This window comes from Durio zibethinus, chromosome 5 (assembly GCF_047325235.1).
Source record: "Durio zibethinus cultivar Kanyao isolate XHJ-2024 chromosome 5, ASM4732523v1, whole genome shotgun sequence".
In the NCBI taxonomy this organism is placed as follows: domain Eukaryota; kingdom Viridiplantae; phylum Streptophyta; class Magnoliopsida; order Malvales; family Malvaceae; genus Durio; species Durio zibethinus.
This window is the reverse complement of record NC_143166.1, coordinates 33430558-33457012: the sequence shown is the minus strand read 5'-3', so window position 1 is coordinate 33457012 and position 26455 is coordinate 33430558. Positions and strand designations below refer to the sequence as shown.

Below are 26455 nucleotides of genomic sequence, written 5' to 3'. Positions count from 1 at the left end.
ATTATTCAAATAAATGTTTTTACTAAAATTTTAATAAAAATTTTCAATTTTAAATAAATATTAATCGATCTACAAATTTTGATTTTCAAAATAAATTTTTTTATTATTGGTTTTCTGTATAACGTAAACCATGCATTAAAGGAAATTTTTTTTCTAATTAAGGGAAGAAGAATAAAAGTACTAAAATAAAGAATGAAGAAGGGTGAAAAGGCAGAACAATTTCATCATTTATTCATTTTCGCCACATATGTAATATATCTTGCCAGCCAATAAATCGTCAAACCAAAAAAATAAGAAGTAAAAAAAAATTCCTATTTATATACAAAAGCTCTAGCATCTGCTACAATGCTTCACAAAATCCCCCTCGCAATTTCGTTTTAGTTTGTGCTATAGTCCCGATTCACCTGATCTCGAGTTAAAACCAAAAAAGAAATTCATTGCCAAAAAATACTCACAAACTGAAAAAAAAAAAAAAAAGAAAAAAAAAGGTTTGATCATTTACCCAGAATTTCTAGGGCTATGAACGCAAAGTTTGAACAGATGGTCCACCATTAAAGTACTAACAGGACCTTGCCAATGCCATTACTAAGGAAAGAGCAGTGAAGAGGAGCGTCATTATTTGAGCAAAAAATAATACGCCACTTTGAAACATCAAAAACAATCGGAGGTGAGAAAATTGACCTAGATTGCGGTGTTCAAGAATATACAGAGGCCTGTTCTGGTTAGTCTTGCGAACTCATGATAAATCAAAAGATCCTTGCCCTTCGCTGATTGCATATAGCAATTTCTTATACATAATCTCCTGTTCATACAGCAGCAGTCGTCGATGAGGAAAAATGATATCAGTGGATATTGGTGACAATATCATAAAGATAATCATGAAAATTCAATCTAAACTAGTCATACCTTGGTAGAATATGGAGGAAGCTTCAAGTAATTAGCACAAGTCATGACACTGGGCAAGTCATCATCTGCTGATTCTGATGGTCCAGTTCCATTGGAAGCAGCAGCAGTAGCAGCAGCACTTGCAGATGCAGAATGCTGCACTCACACAGATAAGAGTATTAAAAGAACCTAAAAGTAATAATGATTAGACAGACACCATAAACTGAAATTACGTTGCTGCTTTAAACATACTGCATAGAGAGAATAACAGGATTATTTTAGAGATAAAGAAAATAAAAAGATGCTTTGGCCTAAATCAGAATCTTACCCATAGCATTCAAAGTATGATTCACACTTTGGTAGCAATTTTAAAAACAATGGAGCAATTGCAGGTAAATAAGACACAATCTTTGTATGCACTTCAAAAAATTGACATAAATAAATACCACTTCTACTTGACTTTCAAATCATCTTCAAAAATTTCAACAGCAGGATGTCATCAAAACACCGAATGTAAAAGAGAAGAAACTTTGATAGAAACTTTTTCAATCCAACTCTGGTTACCTTTCTAACGATTGTCAGCTTTGGATTCAGCACTGCCAGGCCGCCAGGTGGAAGCCTGGGCGCACCAGTAACAAATTGACAGAAGGCCCGCTGCTGTTTAGGTGTAAATTCTCCCATAATTTCAAGAAACTATGAAATCACAAAACCATTCATTAAGGATCAAATAAGAATTAAACCAGAAGTTAGATCTCAAAGTACTTAAATGAGAGTTTTACAAAAGAAACATACATTAACAATTGCAGGGCTCTTAGCTGTATATCCATGATCAAATTTTATGTAATCAGCAAGTGTCTCAGCCTGCATAATTAGAAGTTAAAATTGTTAAAATCAAAATGGACAACTAGTTTTAATCAAAGAAGTTAGAAATATTATCACGCAACTGAAGTGTCACATTACCTCCCACAACTCTCTGCGACCACACAGCAAATAGTCCATCTCTTGGGGAGTAAATATTTGCAACGACGCGATATCAAAAACCTGCTTGTCATATAACAGATATATTAACATTGCAATGAATCCAAAAAACAGCTCTTTACATGAATTAACAAGAAAATCCACGATGAACATCAACTTGTGGTCATTCAAGAAAACTCATGATTAGGAAAGCAACTCAACCTGATTAAATCCAGCCCTAAATGCCTCCATTTGCCGCATAATTCCAGTCTTGACGGTTGCATCAACCACCAAGGATATGTATTCCTCTAAGTTATTAATATCCACCTGATGTACTTAACAGTGTTAGAATAATCTATTGACAAGAAAAAAGGTGGGGGAATAGAAAGAGAGGTTGAAGATATACAGTTGCATCCCCTAGCTTCAGTGTGTAGTCTGGATAGCCTGGAATTGTAAAATCCAAACAGAGATCTTCTATCGGGGTCCCACGGAAGTGTAAATCACCAATCGCACCACAATTGTCACCACCCATTGATTCTAAATATTGCTTTCGACCAACAAGAAGATGCAATTCTTGCAAAATTTTCCCAAACTCAGTGTCAAAAGACAGAATATCATGCAAATCAAGCTCCTGCAATGGATTATAGAATGCATCTTTAGCCAGAAAAGTAAAAGATCACTGTGGTAATAAAGGAATTTTATAGGTGTGCAAACATGCAATCCAAGCTTAATGAATATTTAAGATGTTCCAAAAGTTATGCCAACCAAAAAAAATTGAAAAATAGTTCCACAAGTTAAACAATGCAATCAGCTTACTTGATCAAGAACAAGTTTATAAAATGATGTTGATAGAGGCAGGTCTAAAAGCCGTCCATCTTGAAGAGCTTTAGCCATCACACGCCCAACCAGCCGGAAATATTCAATTACTTTAGAAAACTGGCTATCTTCAGAAGCATCAGCATTTGGTGGCCAAGGTCGAGGGAACAACCCTAGTGGTGCTAGGATTATATCTCCCTCAATGGTAGCAGAACCAGCTGTTTTTCCATTTTTCTCTTCATCTCCATCAATTTCCATTAATGACTTATCCCACAAAGAATCCGACCTCCACATTCCAAGTCCAACCTTCTGCAAATCATGACTTAAGAGTGTATAGAACTCCAAGGTTGGACCCAATCCAGTGCCAACTTCTCCAAAATATTCAACCTCAAGCACAGCTTTTTGGCTAGAATACATCTCCATTACTTTTGCAGCAGAATCCAAAATGCGGTTTCGGGAGACACGAACTTTCTGCCGCTGTAACCTACCAACTCTCACCTCTCTTTCATTAGTTGATCCATGGCCATCAGAACCCTGCTGCTGCTGAAGTCGATATAATGCACGAGACAAGCCAAAGGCAGTTGAATAAAAGTACTGCCTTCGAATCTCAAAAGGAAATAAAAAGGGGCATGCCTTTGTCAACTGGTAACACCAAGAAGGAAGGCTTCCGCTGCAGAGAGCAAGAGCATCCTGTATTTGCCGAGCCAGTTTAGGTGTGAGCTTACCATTAACGAATTCCTCATAAGGCACTCTAGAACTGGTTGTACTCAACTCATCCAGATTTAAAATCTTTCCTTCAGCAAAATTGTCAGAAACAATCTGAGCTCTTAAACGAGGTGCAAGCTGATTCAAACCCTCTAACACACGCAAAAGTGCCAATATAATATAAGTAGGATTAGATCTTTCTAGATCACAAGGAAGTTCCCCTCGCAAAATGCTATCTAAAAGTGACATTCTATGAGTTTGGGGATCAGAGCTGGAGCTGGAAGAACCAGATTTAGCAGTTTTAGATGCTGTAGCAGAACCTGATCCCCCTACTGATGTTCGGTCAGCTTGGCCATCGGCCCTCTGATATGTTATTGTGTAGATATCACTCCAGAACCTGCTTCCATCACTAGATATAAAATCACTACTAGCATATCTCTCATCATCGTCCTCATCTAACACAAGCTGTCTTTGAATGGCCTGATAGATGGTCAACTGCCTGTTGAGCTGTTTCCCACCAGCAGTAAATATCAACTTTGGAGGCTCATTAGAACTGCCAAATGGAGGTCGCCCTTGTCGATCTCTACCTCCCCTAACACCTCTACCATTGGCAGATCCAAGCCCAGCCATGGCAGCAGCAGCAAACGACATTGCACCCCTTGAGCCATAACCACTCCTAAAATCAGCAGAATCAGAACCCCTAATAGCAGCAGCTCTGCTGCTAGATCCTGAAGCTGCATTAGTTTGGCTATCACTTGCAGCTGGGGCAGGCGTGCCATCTTCAGCTGAATCACCCAATTTAACATCATGTACTTTGTCTGGTATGCAAACAGGAAGAGAAACATCTCTAAGCACCTGTAAAAGAACAGTGGATCCATCATGCAATAGTGATATTAAATGACGTTTACGAACAAAAAGGGCCTTTGCATTTATACAGGCATAAGATCACTTACACCTTCATGATCATCATCTTCATCATCAGAAATGTCATCATCCTCAATCACCAAAGCATCATCAATCTCCACAGGAGACATATCCAATTCTTCATCCTACAAAAAAAAAAAAAAGGATAAAATGGTCATCTTCAAACAGGAGATAGAAATAACAGGCACAATTTCATTCAAACAACAGAGAAGGAAAGCACAAGCCAAAAATAGGGAGCCTAATATCGAATAGGACCACCTTTGTTACAAATGATCATCAATTTAAACTAAACTCAGCATGTGAGCTTATAAAATACTGCGGGAAAATATTTATTTACAGCTGGTTGTAATCTTGTAATCTGTGTATTTATATTGTATCTCCAGAATTAAATATTTGTATCCCTAGAATTAAGGACAAAAAATTAGGATAGACAATCTCTCAATTATAGGATCAGTTTTAGGAAGATTTAGTTTCCTAGTTTAACCCCTATTTAGTTGTATATAAACCTAAGGTTCTTGTATAATTCTTAATGAGCAGTTTTTTAATATACATTCTGTTTCACTTTTAGTTTTTCCATATGGTATCAGAGCTTTAGGCTCTTCTTGGGAAGCAAAATTTTCAGCCTTCATTGCTGACTTCTATTTTAGGCCTTCATTGTCGTACTCTGTTAAGGCCATCACAGCCATTCTATTTTTCCCTTCTTTAGCCTTCATTGCTAAGAGTCATTTCTAGTTATATCTTAAGACATGTTTCAGTTCAAAGAAAGATATCACTACCACCCAATTTGAGGAAGTGTCAATTGGGAAAATCACCAGAGTACTACAAATGTCTCGAAAACAAGGAGAGTTCGATAGGGAAGAGATTGAAAAGCTGAGAAACCTACTGAAAACCCTTGAAAAGCCTACTGTGGTATGTTCCTTGGGTAAGATCTCTAGTTCAGGTAAAGCTTCTGGTTCTCATGGATTAAATGTTTCAATTAAATCTATTACGAGTTCTTGGGTAATTAACTCAGGAGCCATTGACCATATGACACATTCCTCACAGAAGTTTAGTACATATACCCTGTGTCCTAGTAATAAGAAAATTGTTGTTGTAGATGGTTCACTTACTACAGTGGCAGGATTAGGAGATGTTCAAGTTAATCCCTCGTTTGTTCTCAAAAATGTTCTTCATGTTCCTGGATTGTCTACTAATTTGATATCTATACAAAAACTTACCAAAGATATGAATTGCAAAGTGACTTTTTATCCCTCTTATTGTGAATTTCAGAACCAGAGTTCGGGGAAGAGGATTGGACTTGCTAAGGAGAAAGATGGACTATACTATCTTGAGATATCAAATAACACAAGTAATATCAAGAATAGTTTACCTTTGTCATTTCTTTTTGAAAAATCTTCCAATAAAGACAAAATTTGACTTTATCATTTTCGTCTTGGACATCATTCTTTTGGAACTTTGAGAAACATGTTTTCTTCTTTGTTCAAAGGATTAAATGTCAAAGATTTTCATTGTGATGTTTGTGAACTTGCAAAGCATAGACGTGTGTCTTTTTCAATTAGTAACAAAAGAAGTTCTACTCCCTTTTACTTGATTCATAGTGACATTTGGGGTCCCTTTACAATTCTTAATATTTCTAGTGTAAGATGGTTTGTTTCATTCATAGAGGATTGTACCACGGTCTCTTGGGTTTTTTTACTTAAATCCAAATCAGATGTGAATAGTATGTTTTTAAGCTTTCAAAACATGATCTAGAATCAATTTGGAGTGAGAATCAAGAGATTAGTCTAATAATGCAAGAGACTATTTCAACCAGAGTCTATTCACCTATTTCCAAAAGGAGGGGATTATCTATGAGTCATCTTGTGTTAATACTCCACAACAGAATGGAGTGACAGAGAGGAAAAACAACCATTTACTAGCCACAACCCGAGCCTTCCTTTTTCAAGCAAATGTACCCAAATCTTACTAGGGGGAAGCTGTTCTCACTGCCACACACATTATAAATAGGTTACCTTCAAGGGTTTTGGGATTTAAAACTCCTATGGAACTACTGTCACAATTCTATCCCAACCTTAATACCACAAACAACCTCACACCTAGGATATTTGGTTGTACATCATTTGTTCATGTTCACAGTCATAACAGGAAAAAGTTAGATCCAAGAGCAATTAAGTGTATTTTTGTGGGGTATTCATCAACTCAGAAAGGATATAAGTGCTATCATCCTCCTACCAAAAAATTATGTCTACAGATGTCACTTTTGAAGAAAATAAACCATTTTTTACTCAACCTTATCTTCAGGGGGAGACTTTATTCATGGAAGATAAGGATAAAGATTTCTTTTTGCTTGATTTGTCCCCTTCTTCAACATTTTCACCGATTTATTCTTCTGAGTCCAAACCTGTTTCTACTGAGCCTAAGTCAAACACTGAATTTGAGTTTAAACCCATTCCAAATACAGAAGATGTGATAAAGGATAATATTGTTCTTGATTCTATGAAGGAATTACAAGTGTACTCAAGAAGGAAAGTTCCAAATCCTGAACCAGTGCCAGTCCAAGAACCTGATCCTAACTCTGGAAATGAGGTAACTACAGTTTTTGACTCTGTTTCTCAAAATGAGCATGAATCTCCTAAAACTATAACTAGTGATTATGATCTGCCTATTGCCATTAGGAAAGGAACTAGAGAATGTACTAAACATCCACTATAACCAATCTCTAATTTTGTATCATTTGAAAAATTCTCACCATCCCACAAAAATTTTCTTGTGAGCCTAAACACTATTTCTATTCCAACTACATTATTCGAGGCATTATCCAGTGAGAAATGGAGGCAAGCCATGAAAATAGAAATAGAGGCTTTAGAGAAAAATAAGACATGGGAACTGATAGAGTTGCCTAAAGAAAAAAATCCAGAGAGGTGTAAATGGGTTTTCACTGTAAAATACAAGGCGGATGGTACTGTTGAAAGGTATAAACCCAGGTTAGTGGCTAAGGGCTACACTCAAACCTATGGAGTGGATTATCAGGAAACCTTTGCTCCAGTTGCCAATATGAATACAGTTAGGATTTTGTTATCATTGGCTGCAAATTACAATTGGCAGCTTCAACAATTTGATGTCAAGAATGCTTTTCTACATGGTGATTTGAAAGAAGAAATATATATGAAGGTTCCATCAGGATTTGGAGGTCATCTAGAAGCAAACAAAGTATACAAGCTGAAAAAGGCTTTATATGGCATGGCCTTAAATAGTCTCCTAGGGCTTGGTTCGGGAGATTTGCCAAAGTGACGCTAGCAATGGGATACAAACAGAGTCAAGGAGATCACACATTGTTTATCAAGCACTCTGATTCAAGAAGAGTCTCAGTTCTATTAGTGTATGTTGATGATATAATTGTAACTGAAGATACTGAAAAAGAGAGAGAATCTTTAAAACAATGTTTGGCTAGAGAATTTGAGATAAAAGAGCTAGGGAGATTGAAGTACTTCCTAGGAATTGAAGTAACTCACTCACGGCATGGTATTTTCATCTCACAACAAAAATATGTGATGGATCTTCTGAAGGAAACTGAGAAGCTCGCATGTAAACCTGCAAATACCCCTATAGATCCTAATCATAAAATTGGAGAAGCTAATGCTGCTGTAGATAAAGAGATGTACCAAAGATTAGTTGGAAGACTCATTTATCTCTCACATACTAGACCTGATATAGCATATGCTGTGAGTGTGGTAAGTCAATTTATGCATAATCCTAAAGAAGTGCACCTACAGGCTGTCTACCGTATATTGCACTATTTGAAGGCCAATCCTGGGAGAGGTATCTTATTCAAAAGAAATTCGGAGCTAGTTCTAGAAACATATACAGATGTTGATTATGCAGGTTCAGTAATTAATAGAAGATCCACCTCAGGCTATTGCACTTTCTTAGGTGGTAATCTTGTGACTTGGAGGAGTGAAAAACAGAATGTGATTGCAAAATCAAGTGCTGAAGCAGAGTTCAGTGCAATGGCTCAAGGAATTTGTGAACTACTATGATTAAAGATTATCCTAGAAGACTTGAAGATCAAGTGGGATGGACCGATGAGACTCCACTGTGATAACAAGTCTGCAATAAGCATTGCACACAATCCTGTGCAACATGACATAACAAAACACATTGAAGTAGAGTGGCATTTCATAAAAGAGAAACTAGGCAATGGGTTGATTTGTACATCTTATGTATCAACCAAGGGTCAACTTGCAGATATGTTGACTAAAGGTCTCAGCAGTGCAACATTTCAAGAAATTATTTCCAAGCTGGGAATGGAAAACACCTATTCACCAGCTTGAGGGGGAGTGTGGGAAAACATTTATTTACAGCCGGTTGTAATCTTGTAATCTGTGTATTTATATTTGTATCTCTAGAATTAAGTATTTGTATCCCTAGAATTAAGGACAAAAAATTAGGATAGACAATCCCTCCATTATAGGATCAGTTTTTAGGAAGATTTAGTTTCCTAGTTTAACCCCTAAGGCTCTTGTATAATTCTTAATGAGCAGTTTTTCAATATACATTCTGTTTTACTCTTAGTTTTTCCACAAATACAAACAACTAAGCCAAATGATAATTCACATCTTAAGATAAAAAAGCATACCTCAGAACTAGAGTCACCATTAACAGGTTTCATTGGAGCATCTTTATCCAGAGCAGCTCTTCTACGAGCAGCATTTCTTGTTAGAGGTCCTCTTGGCTCCTCTTGAGCAGACTTCAAAACAGCCTTACCTTTGCCCTTTGACGAACTTGTGCTTTTCTCCTGTGATGGTTCCTTTCTGGCTCTATCTCCTATAATAACAGATGATCTGGACCTTGAAGAAAGACGACAAGCGGTCAAAGCAGGAGTTGAGGTAGATGGAGAAGAAGCACCAGCCCCACAAGGTGTGTTCCTAGATTCCGAATTTCCTACAGATACAGAGGGTTTAAGAGCGGTGTCACTGCGCTGAACTCGCGGCCAAAGAAATTCTTCAACAGCTGCTAGACTTGCTAATGGATCAATCAACACAACGTTTGAAGAATAATCACGAAGAGACTTATCTCCTTGGGCTCGACAGAGGCGCAACTTAAAAGGCTGAGATAATGCACTTAGTCCAGAAGAATAACGTGCACTCACACCAGATGACCTAGATGAGTGACTAAGAACTACAGGGAAACGCTCGAGTGATGATAAAGCATTTTGAAGCTTCTGAACCAAGACAGTCATAGGAGCAGTACTTCCATCATCCACACCTGAAGGAAGTGCAACACTGATAAATGATTTGAATCTTTTAAGGGCTTTGTGATGAAGCTTAGGCAGGTTTACATCTAAAATTCTCTCCTTTGAGAAGTACCCGCAAGAAAAATAGTTTAACAAGGCTGCAACAACACCACTACCAATAAACTCAAAAGTGGATACACCATCCCCCTTACTTAGTTCTGCTAGCATCTCAGAAATCACCCCAATCAAATACTCTTCCTTGCTAGCAGAAAAATTAGCCAATCGAGACCCTGAAGCTTTAGATTTTCCTTTTGCCTTAGTCTTTTGTTCATCAACACCGGCATTCAATTTCAAACAAAGATTTTTTAAGTGTAAAAGATCATCCGTTACTCCAACTTCAACAGTCCCGGGACCAGAGGGGAAATACTTATCTTTAAATGCTTTAGCACATGCACTTACTGCAGCGCGAAGATTGGAATTGGCTGTAGGAATTTCAACTGAACTTGGAAGTGGGCCAATATTCACAGGTGCTGGATTCTTGGACTCCTCCACTGAACTTCCTTCAGGATTTGAGTTATTACTGCATCGTCTTAAACGCCTGGCACGCAATGATGTTCCAGATACAGAGTCATTATCCTTCTCAACGGAAGATGCTTGAGCAGGAGTGGTATTTTGATTACCAATTAATACAAGCTGGTCCACAGCATGAACCACACCCTCTCTGACAAACATTTTGGAGAAGGTTTCAGGAAGCTTTTCCATGAGGATTTCAGCAATTTGGAGGGAAGGAACCAAGGCATGTGGATCTTTCCATGCTAAAACACCAGCCAAGAAGCTACAAGATCAAACAATATAATAAGTTTACTATAACCGACCATTGCATGAATATGTACAGAGCTCTGTTTTACCTAAGATGGATACCTTGATATGTTGGTCGCGCTCAATAGATTCTGGATCATGTCTGCACTACTGAAGTACATCAGTTTTCCGATAACTGAGAGACATTTGTGACGAACAGGGCTATTGACGCTGGAACCATAGATCTGCTTGACAAAAAGATAGGAGACCATAAGTACCAACAAATCAAGAGAAAAACAAACATCTACCTTCTGCAAAGGAAACTTACCTGTATGAGAACAGGAAGGAGATCCTTTCCAAACTGCTGAAGAAGTTCTGGTTGATCATTCAATAATTTCTCTCGGGCTGAAAACTCAGGAGCACTTCCATTGGTTTCTTCTAGCTTTCCAGAGCTGCTAGCAGAAGACTTCCTCACAAGAGATCCTTTCACAAATAAATTAAAGCTGGGGAGGGAGATGGTTCCTTGTGGCAATGGAGGAAGAAGCTCATTTGCCAGATTGACAATCTCAAAAATCTACACAACAAGATAAGAATTACAAGATCACCAACAGATATGGTTAATATGCATAAGCCATTACTGTGGCCATTATAAATAAATAAATTGCAAGAAAAAAACAGATACATTTAAAACAAGTTACTTTTAACTACAAGGAAAAAGCACTGAAACACAAGTTTTACATAAACTTATTCTAAAACTCAAAGTTGATACTGAGTTTTAAAGGTTAGACCGTTTTCCTCAGCACTGTTTTTTTTTTTTTTTTTTTTTGGGTGGGGGGCGGGGGGGGAGGGGGAATTGAGTTGTAAGGACTGAACCCTGGTCACAAGAACTAATAGTCCAACACTGCTTATATTTACATATTATAGCAAACATCATACATATCACATTACACAGGTACATATAAACAACAGGCAATGACAACTATTATCTCTTCTGCTTGGATTAAAAGTCTTACCTGCTCTGCTGGTCTGCTTAATGCTGGAGGAACAGATGAGTTAGCAGCAACGCCAGAACCTGACAGTATATCTTTAAGTATGCCACTGATCCCAAGGAGAAGTAAAGTTTTCGCTCCCAGAGGAGACCCACTTGCACATGTTGAAAGCAGTCGAATTAAGCCCTGAATTCAAAAAACCAAATGTCATGATGTTGCACATAAAATGCATTGGCATAAAGATAAACAAAGGAGCAACATCTATTCACCGTATATGTTGGTGTGCTCAAAGATGCCTGTCCACCTCCAGAATTACTTGTGGAAATGAGAGATGCAGCTTGAGTAACCAATCCATGATTACATAGCTCATCTAATTTATCCGGGGAAGATGCAAAGGCCTCAGCAATGCGAGTCAAACAAACAGAAGCATGCTCTAACACCTACAAACATAACAAAATATACAAGATGAAGAAGAAACACAATTTACAACAAAATAATTATCATTAATACAATGCTCAAGATACCTTTGAATCATGATATTGCAAAAGATTTGTTAATAGTGGTACAGCTTCCATGACATAATCAGCAGCATCTGAAGGGAGTTTCTTGCACATATTAGCAGCAGTAGATAGTGCCACTCGCTGGAACATGGGATTAAATAGAAGAAACAAAATAATAAGAATCTAAATAGCAAGAAATTCCTTCACTCCATAAAACGTTAATACTCAAAAAAATTCACAAATTTACCTGAACCCCAGTGGAGAAGAAATCCAGGTATGACAGCACTGCCATGAGAGCACCAGCTCGCAGGCAGGCAGTTGGGTGTTCCTGAGATATCTTCTTCAAAGCTTGCAAAGACTGTTGACAGCATTTCAACCAGAAAGATAAGTAACACAAACTAAAGCAAATCTACAATTTTGAAATTTCTAACTCAAGTCTACAGTTATGGAAAATGTAGTATAACGTTTGATATAAGCAAATTTCACAACAGTGAATTACCAAGGGTTAGTTAGAAACAAACCAAATTTACTTAACACAGGCTGTCAAGTAAATGCCTAGTCAACTATCTCAAATTGATCTGCATTCAAGCCAATTGAACTCAATTTCTAGTAAATTCAGTTAGTTGCACTCTAGTTTACAAATGAAATGCAAGATGCCACTGAATCAACTCAAGGAATTTCAAGTTTAATCACATGTTAAATTACTATAAATTTCTAATAATCAATAATTTCAAATACAACCAAAATAAAAACCAACCTGTTCAGCCAAGTCCATATACTCAATAGTGAGCAACCTAGCACAAAAAACCGAAACTGCACCATAGTGCACCACAGCAGCACACGTAGAAGGCAACACATCACACAAATGAGTAAGAGCCCTTGCCGCAAGAAGCATAATATCAGGATTACTCTCATGATTAAGCAATCCAACTAGCACGGGAACAAACGAATCCACAGAAAAGGTGCTCAAGGACTCCTCAGTCCCAATTGAAAGCATGTCGCAGAGCTGCGTCAACGCCTCCACTTGCCTCCCTTCCTCACCATCAGAACGCAATCCAGACAGAATCTTCTTCAACCTCCCGCTTTGATGAGATGAAGACCCAGAACCCATAGCCGATGAAGGCAGCAAATCATCAAGCCCGGCACCAAGTTTCCTCAACAAGCCTTGTAACGCGCTGCTTGCTGACGTCAGATTCTGCTGCAAAATCCCTACACCGCCTTCGCTATCATTATCATCCTCATCACCTCCAGAGGCATCCATATTTAACCCAAAACTTCTCTCTGGATGATTAGAATTATTGTTTTTGTTATCTCTATTATCCCTACCTCTATCGCGAATCCTTAGGTCATGTTCCTTTTCTTTGCCTTTATCGGAGGTGAGATTCGGACTGTCACTTGTTGTGGTTTGGTTAGATTTGCTGGAACGACGATCGCGGCGGGAACCGGAAGAAAATTCGGTTGTGGTGGGGTCCATTACGGCAGCGGCAGCACTGGAAGTGCGAAAGCGAGTCGTTGCGGTGGTGGAGGAGGTGGCTGAGGAGAAAGAAAGACGAGCGCGTTTGTGAGAACGAGTGGTGGGACCGGAGGGAGAAGATGAAGATGAAGGGCCAGCTGAGGAGGCCTCCGCCCGCTTCCGGCTCCGAGTTTCCATACAAAGGGGACCACCGCCCCTGATTACCGGATTGTCGCCACTACAAGATCGACGACTCCTGATCCGATTATTCTTTGCATCTCAACAACAACTGATCGACACCCGAGAAAATAGAAACAGAAATTCACTCTTCGAACAAAATCGAAACCCCAAAATTAACAATCAGGGAAACAAGGCCATGGTCTTGGTTCTAACGAAATTGCAATTCGATGATTAATTGGGAGAAAATTGGTGAGGGATAAGGGTAGAGGCTAACACCGAAACCTGAAACCCTAAAGTGAAGAAGGAATAAACAAAACGAGGCTTTTTTATTTTTTATTTTATATACATTAGTAAAGGTTTTCAGAAAAAATTCTCTTTTTCTTTTTGTTGGTCATTATATAGAAATAAAGAAATATTTGGATAAAATATATATTTTTTAGGAAAAAAGAAAAAAAGAATCTTTCACAGTAAGCTTTTCCATGGCGGTGAATTCTTCTCCACTTGGACCGTCTCCATCGGTGCAACCGCATGGGCATTAATTTTATATATAAAAAATCGTATATTTATATCATATAAAATATTATATTTATATTTATATTATTTTTTACATAAAATTTATATATTTTTTATTATATTATGTTTTAAATTATAAAATTACTACAGACTCCCAAGTAATTTCACTTCCTTATTTCATTATTTTTATATAATAAAAGAGGATGTTTGGATTTTTATATAGATACAATATAAATTAAATTTCAATTAAATTAAATATGCTTTTTTAGTTAATAATTTAAAAGAAAAAATTCAGTACCCAACATGCCAACCAATCTGCCAGATTAAAAATATCATTTTCGGTGGGACCAAACAAGGAAAATAATAAAAGTGTAAATAATTAAATAAAATTATTTTATATTTTTCACAACATTCTAATTTAGATGCTATTTGATTTTTGAATAAATTCATCATTGAAAATTAAGTATTAAATTTTTAAATACTAAATTTATGATATAAAATTTATTTATATGCTATTGAAAATTAAATGTTAAGTAAATTTTTTAGTGATCTTTTATAAAAAAAAAAATGAGATGTGATTTTATAATTATTTTCATTTGATAAAAGTTAAAAAAGAAAAAAATAGATTGACTTAATACATTAATATCAATGCATTGAAATGCTTTAATTAAATGATTTTAAAAATAGTATATCAAATGTATTGAAAGTATAAAATTATTAAAAATTTTAAATTTTAATAATTTAAAAATTTTCAATAATGTATCAAACACACCATAAATCATTTAAAAATTAAATGTCTATTTAGATGAATAGTAAAATTAGCTTAGACAAAAATAAAAATAATGATAAAGATAAAATTAATTATTATAACGATAAAATTAAAATTAATTATAAAAATATATATTTAAATGCAAACACAATAATGATTGTGAGGTGAATTATAAGAAAAAGAGAAATAATCATTAAGAATATTATATTAAAAATAATTTTAATAAAAATTTTAAATTATTTAATATTTATAAATTTTATTATTTATTTAACTTTTGTAAAATTTAATAAATGTGAATTTATTTGTTTTTTATATAATAATAAAATTTATTATGTAATAGTAATATTATATTAAATAAAATAATAAGAAAATTATTTTACAATTTCTAAATACTAAAATCAAAATAAAGAAATGAAAAAAAACAGCGTTCTCAACTCAGTTTTTCACGCCAAACAAAAAGGAGCTGAGATTTTTTTTTTTTTTCAGGTTTTGATGTAAATTGCTTTGGATCCAAGGGTAAAAGAGAAAAAAAATTCATACCATATGAGCCAAAAAAAAAATTAACCCAATGTTTCATTGGCTAAATTTATTTAATTAATCATCATGACATAAGACATTAAAAATCAAACAATTTAATGCTAAAAATTTGTGCCACCAACGATCCTATTGTTACCCGTCACAAAGACAGTCCATAATGAAATAATGCATTTTTTAAACATTTTTTTTTTAATTGTTAGGAATTATTACGTGGTTTTCATTGTTCTTTTGCTTTACCGACATGCTGAAGTTGTAAGTATCCATAAGACAAAATAATGCTAATTCATGGTATCATTAAGCCAATCGGCTTGTTTAGCAATTAAGATTGAGGTTTACTCAAATGATAATTATTACTGTTATTGGATTGTGATTTTATAAGGGTTACATTTGACTTATGAAAGAATTTCTTTTAAAAGATAAAATAATGAGAGTAAAATTCGAATAGATATAATAAATTTAAATACAATACGATAATATAATATAAAAATAACATATAATAAATTATGTATATATTTTTTATAATCGTATTTTATGTCTTAATTATATCGATACGTGACATTACAATTTTATATTTCATGTTTTACACATGTTATATATTTATTACATAATAAATTAATTAATTATATTTTAATAATATTATCACGTCAATACGAATAAATGACATGTTGATAATATGTATATAATCATATTTTAGTTTTTTTATTTTATTATCATTTTGATTTAATATTGAATCATTAATTATATATTTTAGTATTAATCATGTTATTATATATAATTATATTAATTGTGTCGTATCGTGTTATTCATTTTTAAAACGGATTAAAACATATTAATTATATTATGTCGTGTGTAATATATATAATACACGTATTATATTTATGTTTTGATTATTTGTATCTTTTAAATATTCGTATCAAAATTATTCTATTATATTTAAAATCATATATAATATAAAATATAACATAATAATACAAATTGTTAGATCAACTTCTAAACCTCAAAATGAATAATATTTTATAATAAACATGATCCAACAATTTTTACAGTATCTTATAATAAACATGATCCAACGAGTTTTACATCAATAATGTTAATTTATTGCATCAGTAATAATTTATCTGTAAAAAAAAAAAGTGTAATAATAATAATAATAATAATAAATGTTTGATCCAAAAGGAAAGAATTGCGGTTTACATTTTCCTTTGCAAAGGAAAATTAGGCCAGCAAATTGATTTTGTTATTTGTCATTTTCGATTTTCTTTTTCCGCAAATGATTGTACTATCGAGTGGGTCGAACAAGCAACAGCCCGTTCGTTGATGTTATCGTGGACTCGTCGTCTAATGGCGGTTTAAAGTAAGGCCCATGTTGCAAGCATGGTCGATTTTAAAGCAAGTTCGCCTTACAGGTTGGGCTTCTTTGTATAAAGTCCAAACCTTATCCAAATCCTGTTTCAATGGCTCATTTTCGTTTTCGAAATCAAAGTAACCATAAAAAACAAAACCTCTCTCCTCATTTGCTGTTCTATTCCACAGTTTGAACTGGTCTTCATCATATCCTCACTTTTCACAGAAAAGGCTAACAAAATCAGTTGATAGTTGATATCTGAGAGAGATTTCGATGGCGTTTCCAGTAGTCGACGCCGAGTACCTTAAGCAGATCGACAAAGCTCGTCGTGGCCTTCGCGCTCTCATCGCCTCATGTTTCGCTTAGCGTATTTCTTCTTCTTCTTGTTCTTCTGAATTTAGTTCTAATAATTTAGAAAGAACAAATTATCCGGAAGAAAAATAGAAGCCAAGGAATATTGTTTTTAGTATCATTCATTAGTTTTAATGACGAATTTTCCTTGTGAATTGCTTGATTTCCCATTTTCCGCTTTCTTTTCTTGAAGGTGGCACGACGCAGGGACGTACGACGTCAGCACCAAGACCGGTGGACCCAATGGCTCCATAAGGAATGAAGAAGAGTACTCTCATGGCTCCAATAACGGCTAGAAAATCGCTATTGATTTTTGCTATGGCTATGGCTTCCAGTTCATTCATGTTTTGATAGAGAGATTTCATTATCTGGAATGCTGAAATAGTTGTTAATATTTCACTCACTAGAAAGGGTTTTTTCCTTGTTTTAAAGAATCTTATAAGGTGGAAGCAGGAGTGGCAAGTATGTCGGTGAGAGGTGTTGACATAGGTTTGAACAACGGAATCATTTGCTTCAAAATCTCACGTACAAGCATGACATGATTGTTAGACAGGGGCTATAGCAGATTACACAAATTGCTCAGTAAAAGTTTAGCTCAGTGTAATAGATTTGTGTGCTTATTTTGCAAAAATGGAAGATGTTATAGGCTCAAAGTGATTCGGGTGATCTTATTTTGATCTCACTCTATAAGGTTGAACTTGTGTGGCTCTGTTCGGTTTGAGCCATTGAAGTTTGGGCGATACATTGTTTCTTGCCTTGGTCGACAAAGCACCATATCTTTTATGGTGAATTTCTATCGTCTGGTAGTCAGTTGTCTACTTCATTAGGAGTTGGTGGTAGAAATATGTCAATCTTCGCAACCCATTGTTGCAAATTTTATTGTACGTGAATTGCTATCAAGTGTTTTGAATTTATATTAATACATTTTTTGTGTGTTTTCGTGCATGTAAAATGTCTTCATATGTATTGTATGTTAGTTTATGTTAGAATATACATCTCAAAGGTTTTTATTTATTTATTTTGACTAAAGAGTATTTTCTTTGGCATATTTCAGAGGAAGTGAAGGTTAAACATCCCAAGATCACGTATGCAGACCTATACCAGGTGACTATGCAGTTGAAAGCGTTGGCATGCATTTTATTTGACATTTAATTGCATCACTGGAGAACCAAAAAGTATAAAGTGTATTTTGTTTGATTTTAGAGAAAGCATTCGGAGATGAGGAAATTAAAAGACAGACCTATAGCTTTAAGAAATCACAATGATGTTGCTCGAGAAAGTTTTTAAACAAAACTTTTCTAAATCTTTTGCCTTTTAAAGGCTACATTATGTGCTTCATATGACTGGACTTATATGAAAAAGGGCTCTTTTTCTGTCTATGAACACATTGGGGAAATAAAGAAACATTTACATGCTGATTAGATACTGAATCTAAAATCCTCGTTGGAGTTTGAGGCAAGGGTTTTTGGTTTAGATTCCTCATAGGAAGTTATATTGTTTATTTATGGAATAAAGGGTAAATTTACCATTATACTTATGTGGGTGGTTGAAATTTACCATCAATCTTTCAATTGGTGCAATCTTACCATATTACTTTTAATTTGAAGAAAATTTATCATCGTACTTCAAAATTTGGAACAATTAAAACCCAAATCGCATAAGATATTACTTGAGAGGTGTCGTAGATTTTGAGAATGTTTGTTGCACTTACCGAAGTAACTCTCTGTTTCTTAAGAGCACGTCTTCTTCATATGCCACACCATACAACGACTGACTTAGATTAAAACCAAAGTTGTTGACTTTGTGTTGTATGATGAATGTCCCATAATTGTATCGATTTCATTTTCAGCTTGCTGGAGCTGTTGCTGTTGAAGTCACTGGAGATCCCACAATTGACTTTGTACTAGGAAGAAAGGTCTCTTGTAGTGGCTTATTCTTGCAAATGTAGCTTGTTTTCCGTTAATTCATTAGATTAACCATGTTCTGTTTAATAGGATTCGAACATTTGTCCCAAGGAAGGCCCACTTCCAAATGCTAAAAAAGGTAACTGAAATTTCTGAAGTCATTTATGAAACCAAAATTTGACTTTCTGATTTCCACGCACTGGGAACTGTAAATTCTGGGTAATTGGGCACTTTGAATATTCGTAAATTTTGATACTTAAACGATTTATCTAGTTATCCAGTCATATCTTTTGCTACTTTTAGCATTCTTTTCTTATGTGTTTCTTCAAAATAAACGGAAGAGATTGAACTGAAGGCACTTGTCTAATGTCTAATATGTGTGACCTCGGTGCTTCTTACGTTCTCTATTTCCTGCAGTTCTAATGAATTAAATATGAACTTTGCAGAATACATTATAACTTTAGTGTCGTCATTACTCTCTCTGATAGAAAAAGTCATGTATTCTAATAATTTTTTGTTGTCGGATGATGGGAGTTAAAATTCCCTTGAAGAATGCTTAATGTTGAATGGAGCATAGGTTACTCTTAACAGATAAAACGATCATCCTTGTGCCACCTTCTATTTCTCTATTGCAGCTTGGGTCTTGCTCTGAAAATTATGGTATATTGGCAAATAAATGTCTGGATCGGGATTGTTGACTAAACTCTAGAGGTTGATCGCTATCTTTTGGAGTGTTTAGACTCCACTAAGCAAAACAAGCCCACAAGTTTGTCGTGCTGGTTTTTCTGTCAAGTTTGTCTGTCTAGAGCCAGGAATGGGAGTATGGGACCATAGTTACTGAAGTCCTCATAACAGCAACAAACTGTTCCCTAGGAGCCTCTTCTGTACCGGTCAGATGACACCATTTAGATCAGTTAACAGTAGTTACGTCTGCGCTGTATACTATATAGGGAGAGATTGACTTGGTACTTGGAAACCGAAATAGAATTAATTAATCATTAGTTCAACAAACAGTTTTGAATATCTTCTTCCACATGTCACTTTACATTCAAATGCAGGTATAATATTATGTTTCTATGTTGTGAAGTTGTGTGCTAAATTTTGCTTTTTTTTTTTTTTTGTAAAAATCCTGGTGATAGGTGCACCTCATCTGAGGGACATCTTCTATCAAATGGGTCTATCTGACAATGATATTGTGGCATTATCTGGGGGTCACACTCTGGTACATTTTCTTACATGTTCTTGTCTATGCCTGGTTTTGTTGGTTGTAGATTCAACATCAGACTTTTTGGGTCGGCTTTGGTGTTATAGGGAAGGGCTCATCCAGAGAGATCTGGTTTTGATGGCCCTTGGACCAATGAACCACTGAAGTTCAATAACTCTTATTTATCGTAAGATTAAGATCTGTGATTGGCAAGCTATTATGTTTCCTTCTTACTTAGAATTCACACGAAGCCATTTGCTATTATTGTGCCAGGGAGCTGCTCAAAGGGGAATCAGAAGGGCTATTAAAGCTTCCAACAGACAAGGCTTTGTTGGATGACCCTGAGTTCAGCCAGTATGTATGTAGAGCAATATGCAAAGGTAATACTACAACTGAGTGGTTGCCATTTGTATTACCTGTACAAATTTTATGAGGCCACTTTGAGACATTTATGGAATGCTTGTGTGCAGATTTATCTTGTCACTCTGCAATGTTGCTGAATTTATAATGTAATTGCCTGTGTATTTAATACGATTTTATGTCTGGTTTTTCGTAGACCTTGTTCTTGGTAGATCATGATGTTACTTTTACTGTTTCTGTTTGGGCCACTTGTGCACTGGTGGAAGTGTCAGAATCTTAACTAGAGCCTACCTGAAAACCTACTTGAAATAACTAGATTGAGGTTGAACCAATATTTGAGCAGGTAATTATTTGTCCTCATCTAACTGAATTCAACCTTGCTTCAAGGAGGGTTGTGCTATTTTAAAGACCTTTTACTTACCAACCTGAACCCGCCCGTGCTTCTTTTAAATTAGTAATTTGTTGGGTCTATATGATGTTTCTGTGTGATCCTAGTCTAATGTTAGCCAAACTTGGTCAAACACTGGCTAATGCCTTGCAGGAATCATCTCTTTAGGTGATATAGACCAATCTTGGACTGAGACATTATGCAAATAAATATCTATTCTGCTATGATTCCTGGACTAGCAAATACCTAAGTCTAAGGTTGGTACATGGTTAAATTGATTGAAGCTGTCGGTTGGCATCCTCCAATGCTATGTTCTGATCTTCTCTTTAATTAATCTTTCATCGCCATTCTATTTCTTTTGAACTTCATCTTTTCATATGATTTTTCTTAGGGTTTGGCCAATCTTTTATCTGACATGTATGATATTCCCTCTCATTTCTGGCATTTGGAAGGATGAGGCTGCATTCTTCAGAGATTATGCAGAATCACATAAGAAACTTTCAGAACTAGGGTTTACTCCCAGCTTCTCTCTCTCCAAGGTAATTGTAAATGACAGCACCATATTGGCACAGGGTGCTGTTGGGGTTGCAGTTGCCGCTGCTGTGGTGATATTAAGCTACTTTTATGAGGTCCGCAAACGAATGAAATGAAGCTAGATTACTATGTCTTTTTACAATAAAACATGCATTATTCCCTTATCAATTAGCAGAACTTGGACCGATCATCTGGCTACCCATGCAATTGTTTTCTGACCATGACATCCCCTCCTACAGGCCGTGTTCATTGCCAATCTAGACATATTGGTAATATTAGTAAATGATGAAAATACATTCTCCCATTTTGAACAGTATTAAACAAGCGTAGGGACAATGCCCCAGAACCACTTCAATGCATGACATTTCCGTTACAAAGTACAATTAAGTTGGAGGTTGCTCTGTTTTCATGTTTTTTTGTTAATGGCGTTGGTTTTCAACTCTAATTGAGCCACCTCGTTGAAGCAGGGAGGGACCAATCACTAAAACAAGATCTCAACCAGATATGCGCTCTGCCCCAGGGATACTGGTCATACTGCAAGTCTGCAACCAAAAGGCATGAAACTAAAGAAATTTTTGACAAAGGTGTGGATTTGTATGTCTCGAGACTGAAACTGACCTTCCGCAAAGTTTAAGAGAGTCTCACAAGGTGGAGGGGGAGGGGCAGCCAAAGAGAGAAAGAGGTAGGTAGGTAATGTAAGGGTCTTAACTCTTCAGCCTGTTTAGGACAGCTATGCTTACTCCTCAAGTCTTGCTGAATACCTAAGCACATGGCATCCACTTGTTGCTGTAATTGTTTGAGTAATATGTAAATTTTTTTGAAGCCCTGGGATGAAAAAAAAAAAAAAGGTCTTCCCTTGTCTTAAACTACCGAAGAAAAAGACAATACTAGCCTAAACATTACCCCTCTTCAGGACCTTAACCAATCATGTGGTAGAATAGGGGACGGCTCGTTGGGAAAAAGAATTGGTTAAAATGCCGACCTAACTGATTGCGATGAGCGCCGTGCCGCGGTCTGGTTGAAACAGGTGAGGCACGATCAATTAATGCGTGTAGGTATATGTTTGATCATGATTTTTTGTATAGGTTAAATAATTCTATATTTTTTATAAATATTATATATTATATTTGTATAGATATAAAAATATAAAATATATTTTTTAATTAAATTTATTTATAATTATTATTAAAATTAAAAATTGTATTATGTTTATTTTTATCATATTTATATCATATCAAAATATTTCGTTTTAAATTACACATTAATCTCTAATTTTTTTCCTCCTATCATCTTTCACCATGCACTTTCAAGTTTTTCTTCTCTTTTCGTGAGCAAATTTGGTGTAAAATTTAATTTTATTGTTTGTTCAAAATTTGAAAGGCAAAAACAAATAGATAGGCTTTGGTGGGTATTTGTTAAAAAATTAAAAAAAAAAAAAAAGTACTGGAGGGAGAAGAATAAAATCTTAAAGGGTGCCCCCCATATAATTTCAACACAAAGTGAGGACAGTCAGAAAGGTGAAAAAAATTGGTGAAATTCAATATACAGATTCTTTCATGGGTGGACCTCTCCCCCTCCTCTGAAAACAATATCTGCTCATGATCCTTAGCTCTTACCATCTAATAGAATTTCATGATAAAGAGAGAGAGAGAGAGAGAGAGAGAGAGAGAGAGAGAGAGAGAAAGGCTCGTGTGTGGTACGGGGTAACAAATTCTAATATGCAAATTGGATGGAAAGATAGAAGACAACAACAAAATGGTGAAATGAATCAGGCTTTCCCATCCCTAATCTTTGCTGCCTTCTCTTCTCCTTTGTTGATTAAACTTACACCGCAAGGTTGGGGAAGGAGAAAAAAAAGAAAAAAAAAACCAAAGGAAACATGGAAGGTGAACCAAAGTTTACGTACAATGTGTAATCGAGCTGTATTGAATAAATAACTGATTCAAAATTTATTGTTTAAAATTTAATTCAAGTTTAATTAAATTTTAATTTTTAAATTTAAATTTTACTTAAAATAAAAATTAAGTTATTTGAATTCATTAAATTAAATTTTTTTATCAAGTAAAAAAAACTCAATTATCATATTTAATTTCGATTATTTATATTTAAACTCAAAATCATATTAATATATATAAATAAAACAATACTATTTTAATTAAAACAATTAAAATATAAAAATTTAAGTAAATTCGTAAAATATTCAAATTAAATATTATGATATAATAATATGATTGATCTAATAAATTGTGTTGTTTAAATTCGACATTAAATTCGACTTAATAATAATAAAATTAAAATTAAAATTTATTTAAACCAAATTTAATTAACTTACAAGCGAAGATTTATTATTTACACCCTAATAGCAACCACATCCATAATATTTTCCTATTCTCCCCTTTTCTTTCATCATCTTGCCCTGTAAACCGAACCTCCAAGTCTTCTAGAAGCCCTTTGTCTGATGCATGATAGTATACCAATAGAATAAAGAAGGGCAACTACCATCTCTATATTATGATTTATCCACAAGAATAAACAATCCACTTGGACATTTTCTTTCCCATATCACTGCTACAACTAACCAATATAGCAAGATTTTTATATTTTTCCCACTAAAATAACACTCACTATTCATATACATAATCCATAACTTTGCTTCAAGATTTGATTTTTGTGCAAACCAAAACTAGCCAACATTAGCTATATAGTATTATCAAAGACTACTTTTTAGAGCTAATTATCAAGGAAAACATCGGGCGGATATAATATTTAAATCTCAATATTTAAAACTTTTTTTTATTATTAAACCGCAATCTCCATGAATAACAAATGCATTTCAGGTGCAAAATAAGGCTGATATTTGCCTCTTTAAAGGATGGTAGCTCCAACAACAGGAAAAAAAATATAAGTTGTACATGTATTCTGGTAAATGTTGTCTGTTGAGTTGGGGGAAAGATATTATGAAAGCTAACTAAATTATTAATCTAAAGTAGTGAAGGTTTGGACAAAGGGCCGAAGGTTTGAAAAAAGTGGGAGAGGAGCAGAGATCACACTTTGTCTTGCCCATACTTTAATACCTTACTTTACACCTACCTGAAGGTTACCCACAGTTTATATATATCTCTTTAACTTGATATTATATAAGATTGATGCTTATGTCATCAAGAGAGATGCCACCAGCCACAGCCACTCACTCAAACCTGTCTCACCAACTCACATCTAGAAGCAAAATTAGGGTCAGTCTCTGTTTGTGAGAGTAATAGTGAAAAGGCTATAAAACCGCTTCCAAAGTTCTCTGGAAGGGCCGGCCTCATGTTCCAGCAACGCAAAAAACAAGGCCTCCACGCCATTTTCAACCTTCACTACTACTTCTAAATTCTAAATATTAGTTATATATTTATACTATTTGAAAACAGCAACGTAGGTACTATAGGACTGCTAGTTTCCACAACTTTGTAAAAGTTTCTTCAACGACTCAAATGGGACGGTCTCCTTGCTGTGAGAAAGCTCATACGAACAAAGGTGCATGGACCAAAGAAGAAGATGATCGCCTCATCGCTTACATCCGAGCTCATGGTGAAGGTTGTTGGCGCTCACTCCCTAAAGCTGCTGGCCTTCTTCGCTGTGGCAAAAGTTGTAGGCTTCGCTGGATCAACTACTTAAGACCTGACCTTAAACGTGGCAATTTCACTGAAGAAGAAGATGAGTTCATTATCAAGCTGCATAGCCTTCTTGGTAACAAGTAAGTATACGTATTCAACTTTGGTACTTTGTAGTTTTTGAAAATATTGATTGGTTTTGATGGTATGTCTTTTGGGGATTCGTTTTATAGGTGGTCTCTTATAGCTGGGAAATTACCAGGAAGAACAGATAATGAGATAAAGAATTACTGGAACACACATATAAGAAGGAAGCTATTACACAGAGGTATTGATCCTGCAACTCACAGGCCACTCAATGAGGCAGCTCAGGATGTAACAACAATATCTTTCAGTGGTGCTAAAGAAGAGAAAGAGAAGGTTAATAGCCCTAGTGGATTTGTCAACAAAGATGAAAAGATAATCCCAGTTCAAGAAAGGTGTCCAGACTTGAATTTGGACCTCAGAATTAGCCCTCCTTGCGATCAAACCCAGCCAGAGCCATTGAAAACTGGAGGGAGGACTCTTTGTTTTGTTTGCAGTTTGGGAGTGAAAAACAGCAAAGACTGCAGTTGCAACATAGGTACTGCTGGTAGCAGCAGTAGCAACAGCACCAGCAGTAGCAACAGCAATAGCAACAGTGGTTATGATTTCTTAGGCTTGAAAACTGGCTTCTGGGATTATAGAAGTTTGGAAATGGAATAAAGGGTATTTGGATTTTTAACCAGGTAGCTAAACAGAAATGGAGAGAAATGACAAGGAGATTGTCATTAGTTTTAAAACTAATCCCTCTAATTTTCTCTTTAATTATCTCTAATTTGTATGATTATTAGATCACTATATATATGTACTAATAGTACAGGTAATCATTATTGGTGAATGTTTTTGCATTGGATCATATACTTTTTCTTTCCTCAATGTAAATTTTTTAACTTTCCAAGGGAACGAGGCAGTTCCTTTACACTTTTGTTTTTACCTCTCTTTTCCAAGAAAAAGTAGAGCTTTCTCAGACCTCTATGATCATTGATCAGATCTTCAAAAGGGTCATACCTCTGGCATAAGATAGGGAATGAGGGAGGGAGATTCTTTTCTCATATTTCTTTCAAATACAAATGATGACTCTTTTTGCTATTTTACAAAAAGATCTTTCAAAAGCATATATATTTCCCATTCCTTTTAGTATTTTTTGTCAAACTATTGTGATGCATGTTGATTCATGTGATAAGGAAAGGATTTTTTGACTTTTTTTTTTTCTAAATATAAATTTTGGGTTTGTCTGTTTTTGGGAAAGGGCTTGATTTTCATTTGGAAGCAATGGATAAGCTGTGAGAGGAGGAGAAATGAAGAAGGATGGGAGTGGTGGGTAACCTATCCCTTCCACTCTAATAAAAGCTCCATTCACTATAATAAAAGGCGTGAAGAAACTAACAACTGTCCCTAGTAACCATCCTTCTAACAAATCAATCATCCTGGCC

At 35.3% G+C, this 26455-nt stretch overlaps 2 protein-coding genes and 1 pseudogene across 4 annotated transcripts; 2 read left to right on the top strand and 1 right to left on the bottom strand.

Moving 5' to 3' along the window:
• Positions 1-203: 203 nt before the first annotated feature.
• Positions 204-13752, bottom strand: LOC111281976 (E3 ubiquitin-protein ligase UPL3-like). 2 transcript variants are annotated; one of them, XM_022869824.2, is made up of 19 exons: positions 12565-13752; positions 12055-12165; positions 11832-11948; positions 11577-11747; positions 11332-11493; positions 10647-10892; positions 10442-10563; positions 8924-10355; positions 4317-4412; positions 2659-4218; positions 2249-2473; positions 2065-2169; positions 1846-1926; positions 1678-1746; positions 1450-1578; positions 907-1074; positions 682-802; positions 503-585; positions 204-404 (listed from the first exon to the last, which is right to left on the bottom strand). In XM_022869824.2, the coding sequence occupies exons 1-16, from the start codon at positions 13456-13458 to the stop codon at positions 1048-1050; spliced, it is 5547 nt and encodes a 1848-aa protein (XP_022725559.2). In that variant the 5' UTR covers positions 13459-13752; the 3' UTR covers positions 204-404; positions 503-585; positions 682-802; positions 907-1047. The 2 variants fall into 2 exon arrangements, with proteins under 2 accessions (XP_022725559.2, XP_022725558.2); XM_022869823.2 differs by having other exon boundaries at positions 907-1041.
• Positions 13753-16732: 2980 nt separating this feature from the next.
• LOC111281977 (L-ascorbate peroxidase 3-like) lies at positions 16733-22513 on the top strand (annotated as a pseudogene). The gene is made up of 9 exons (XR_016342387.1): positions 16733-16971; positions 17149-17276; positions 18010-18059; positions 18805-18870; positions 18950-18998; positions 19999-20081; positions 20171-20250; positions 20337-20443; positions 21264-22513. The product of XR_016342387.1 is annotated as an L-ascorbate peroxidase 3-like (transcript).
• Positions 22514-24643: 2130 nt separating this feature from the next.
• LOC111282100 (myb-related protein 308-like) lies at positions 24644-25918 on the top strand. Its single transcript, XM_022870048.2, has 2 exons — positions 24644-25084; positions 25175-25918. The coding sequence occupies exons 1-2, from the start codon at positions 24822-24824 to the stop codon at positions 25683-25685; spliced, it is 774 nt and encodes a 257-aa protein (XP_022725783.2). The 5' UTR covers positions 24644-24821; the 3' UTR covers positions 25686-25918.
• The last annotated feature ends 537 nt before the right edge of the window (positions 25919-26455 follow it).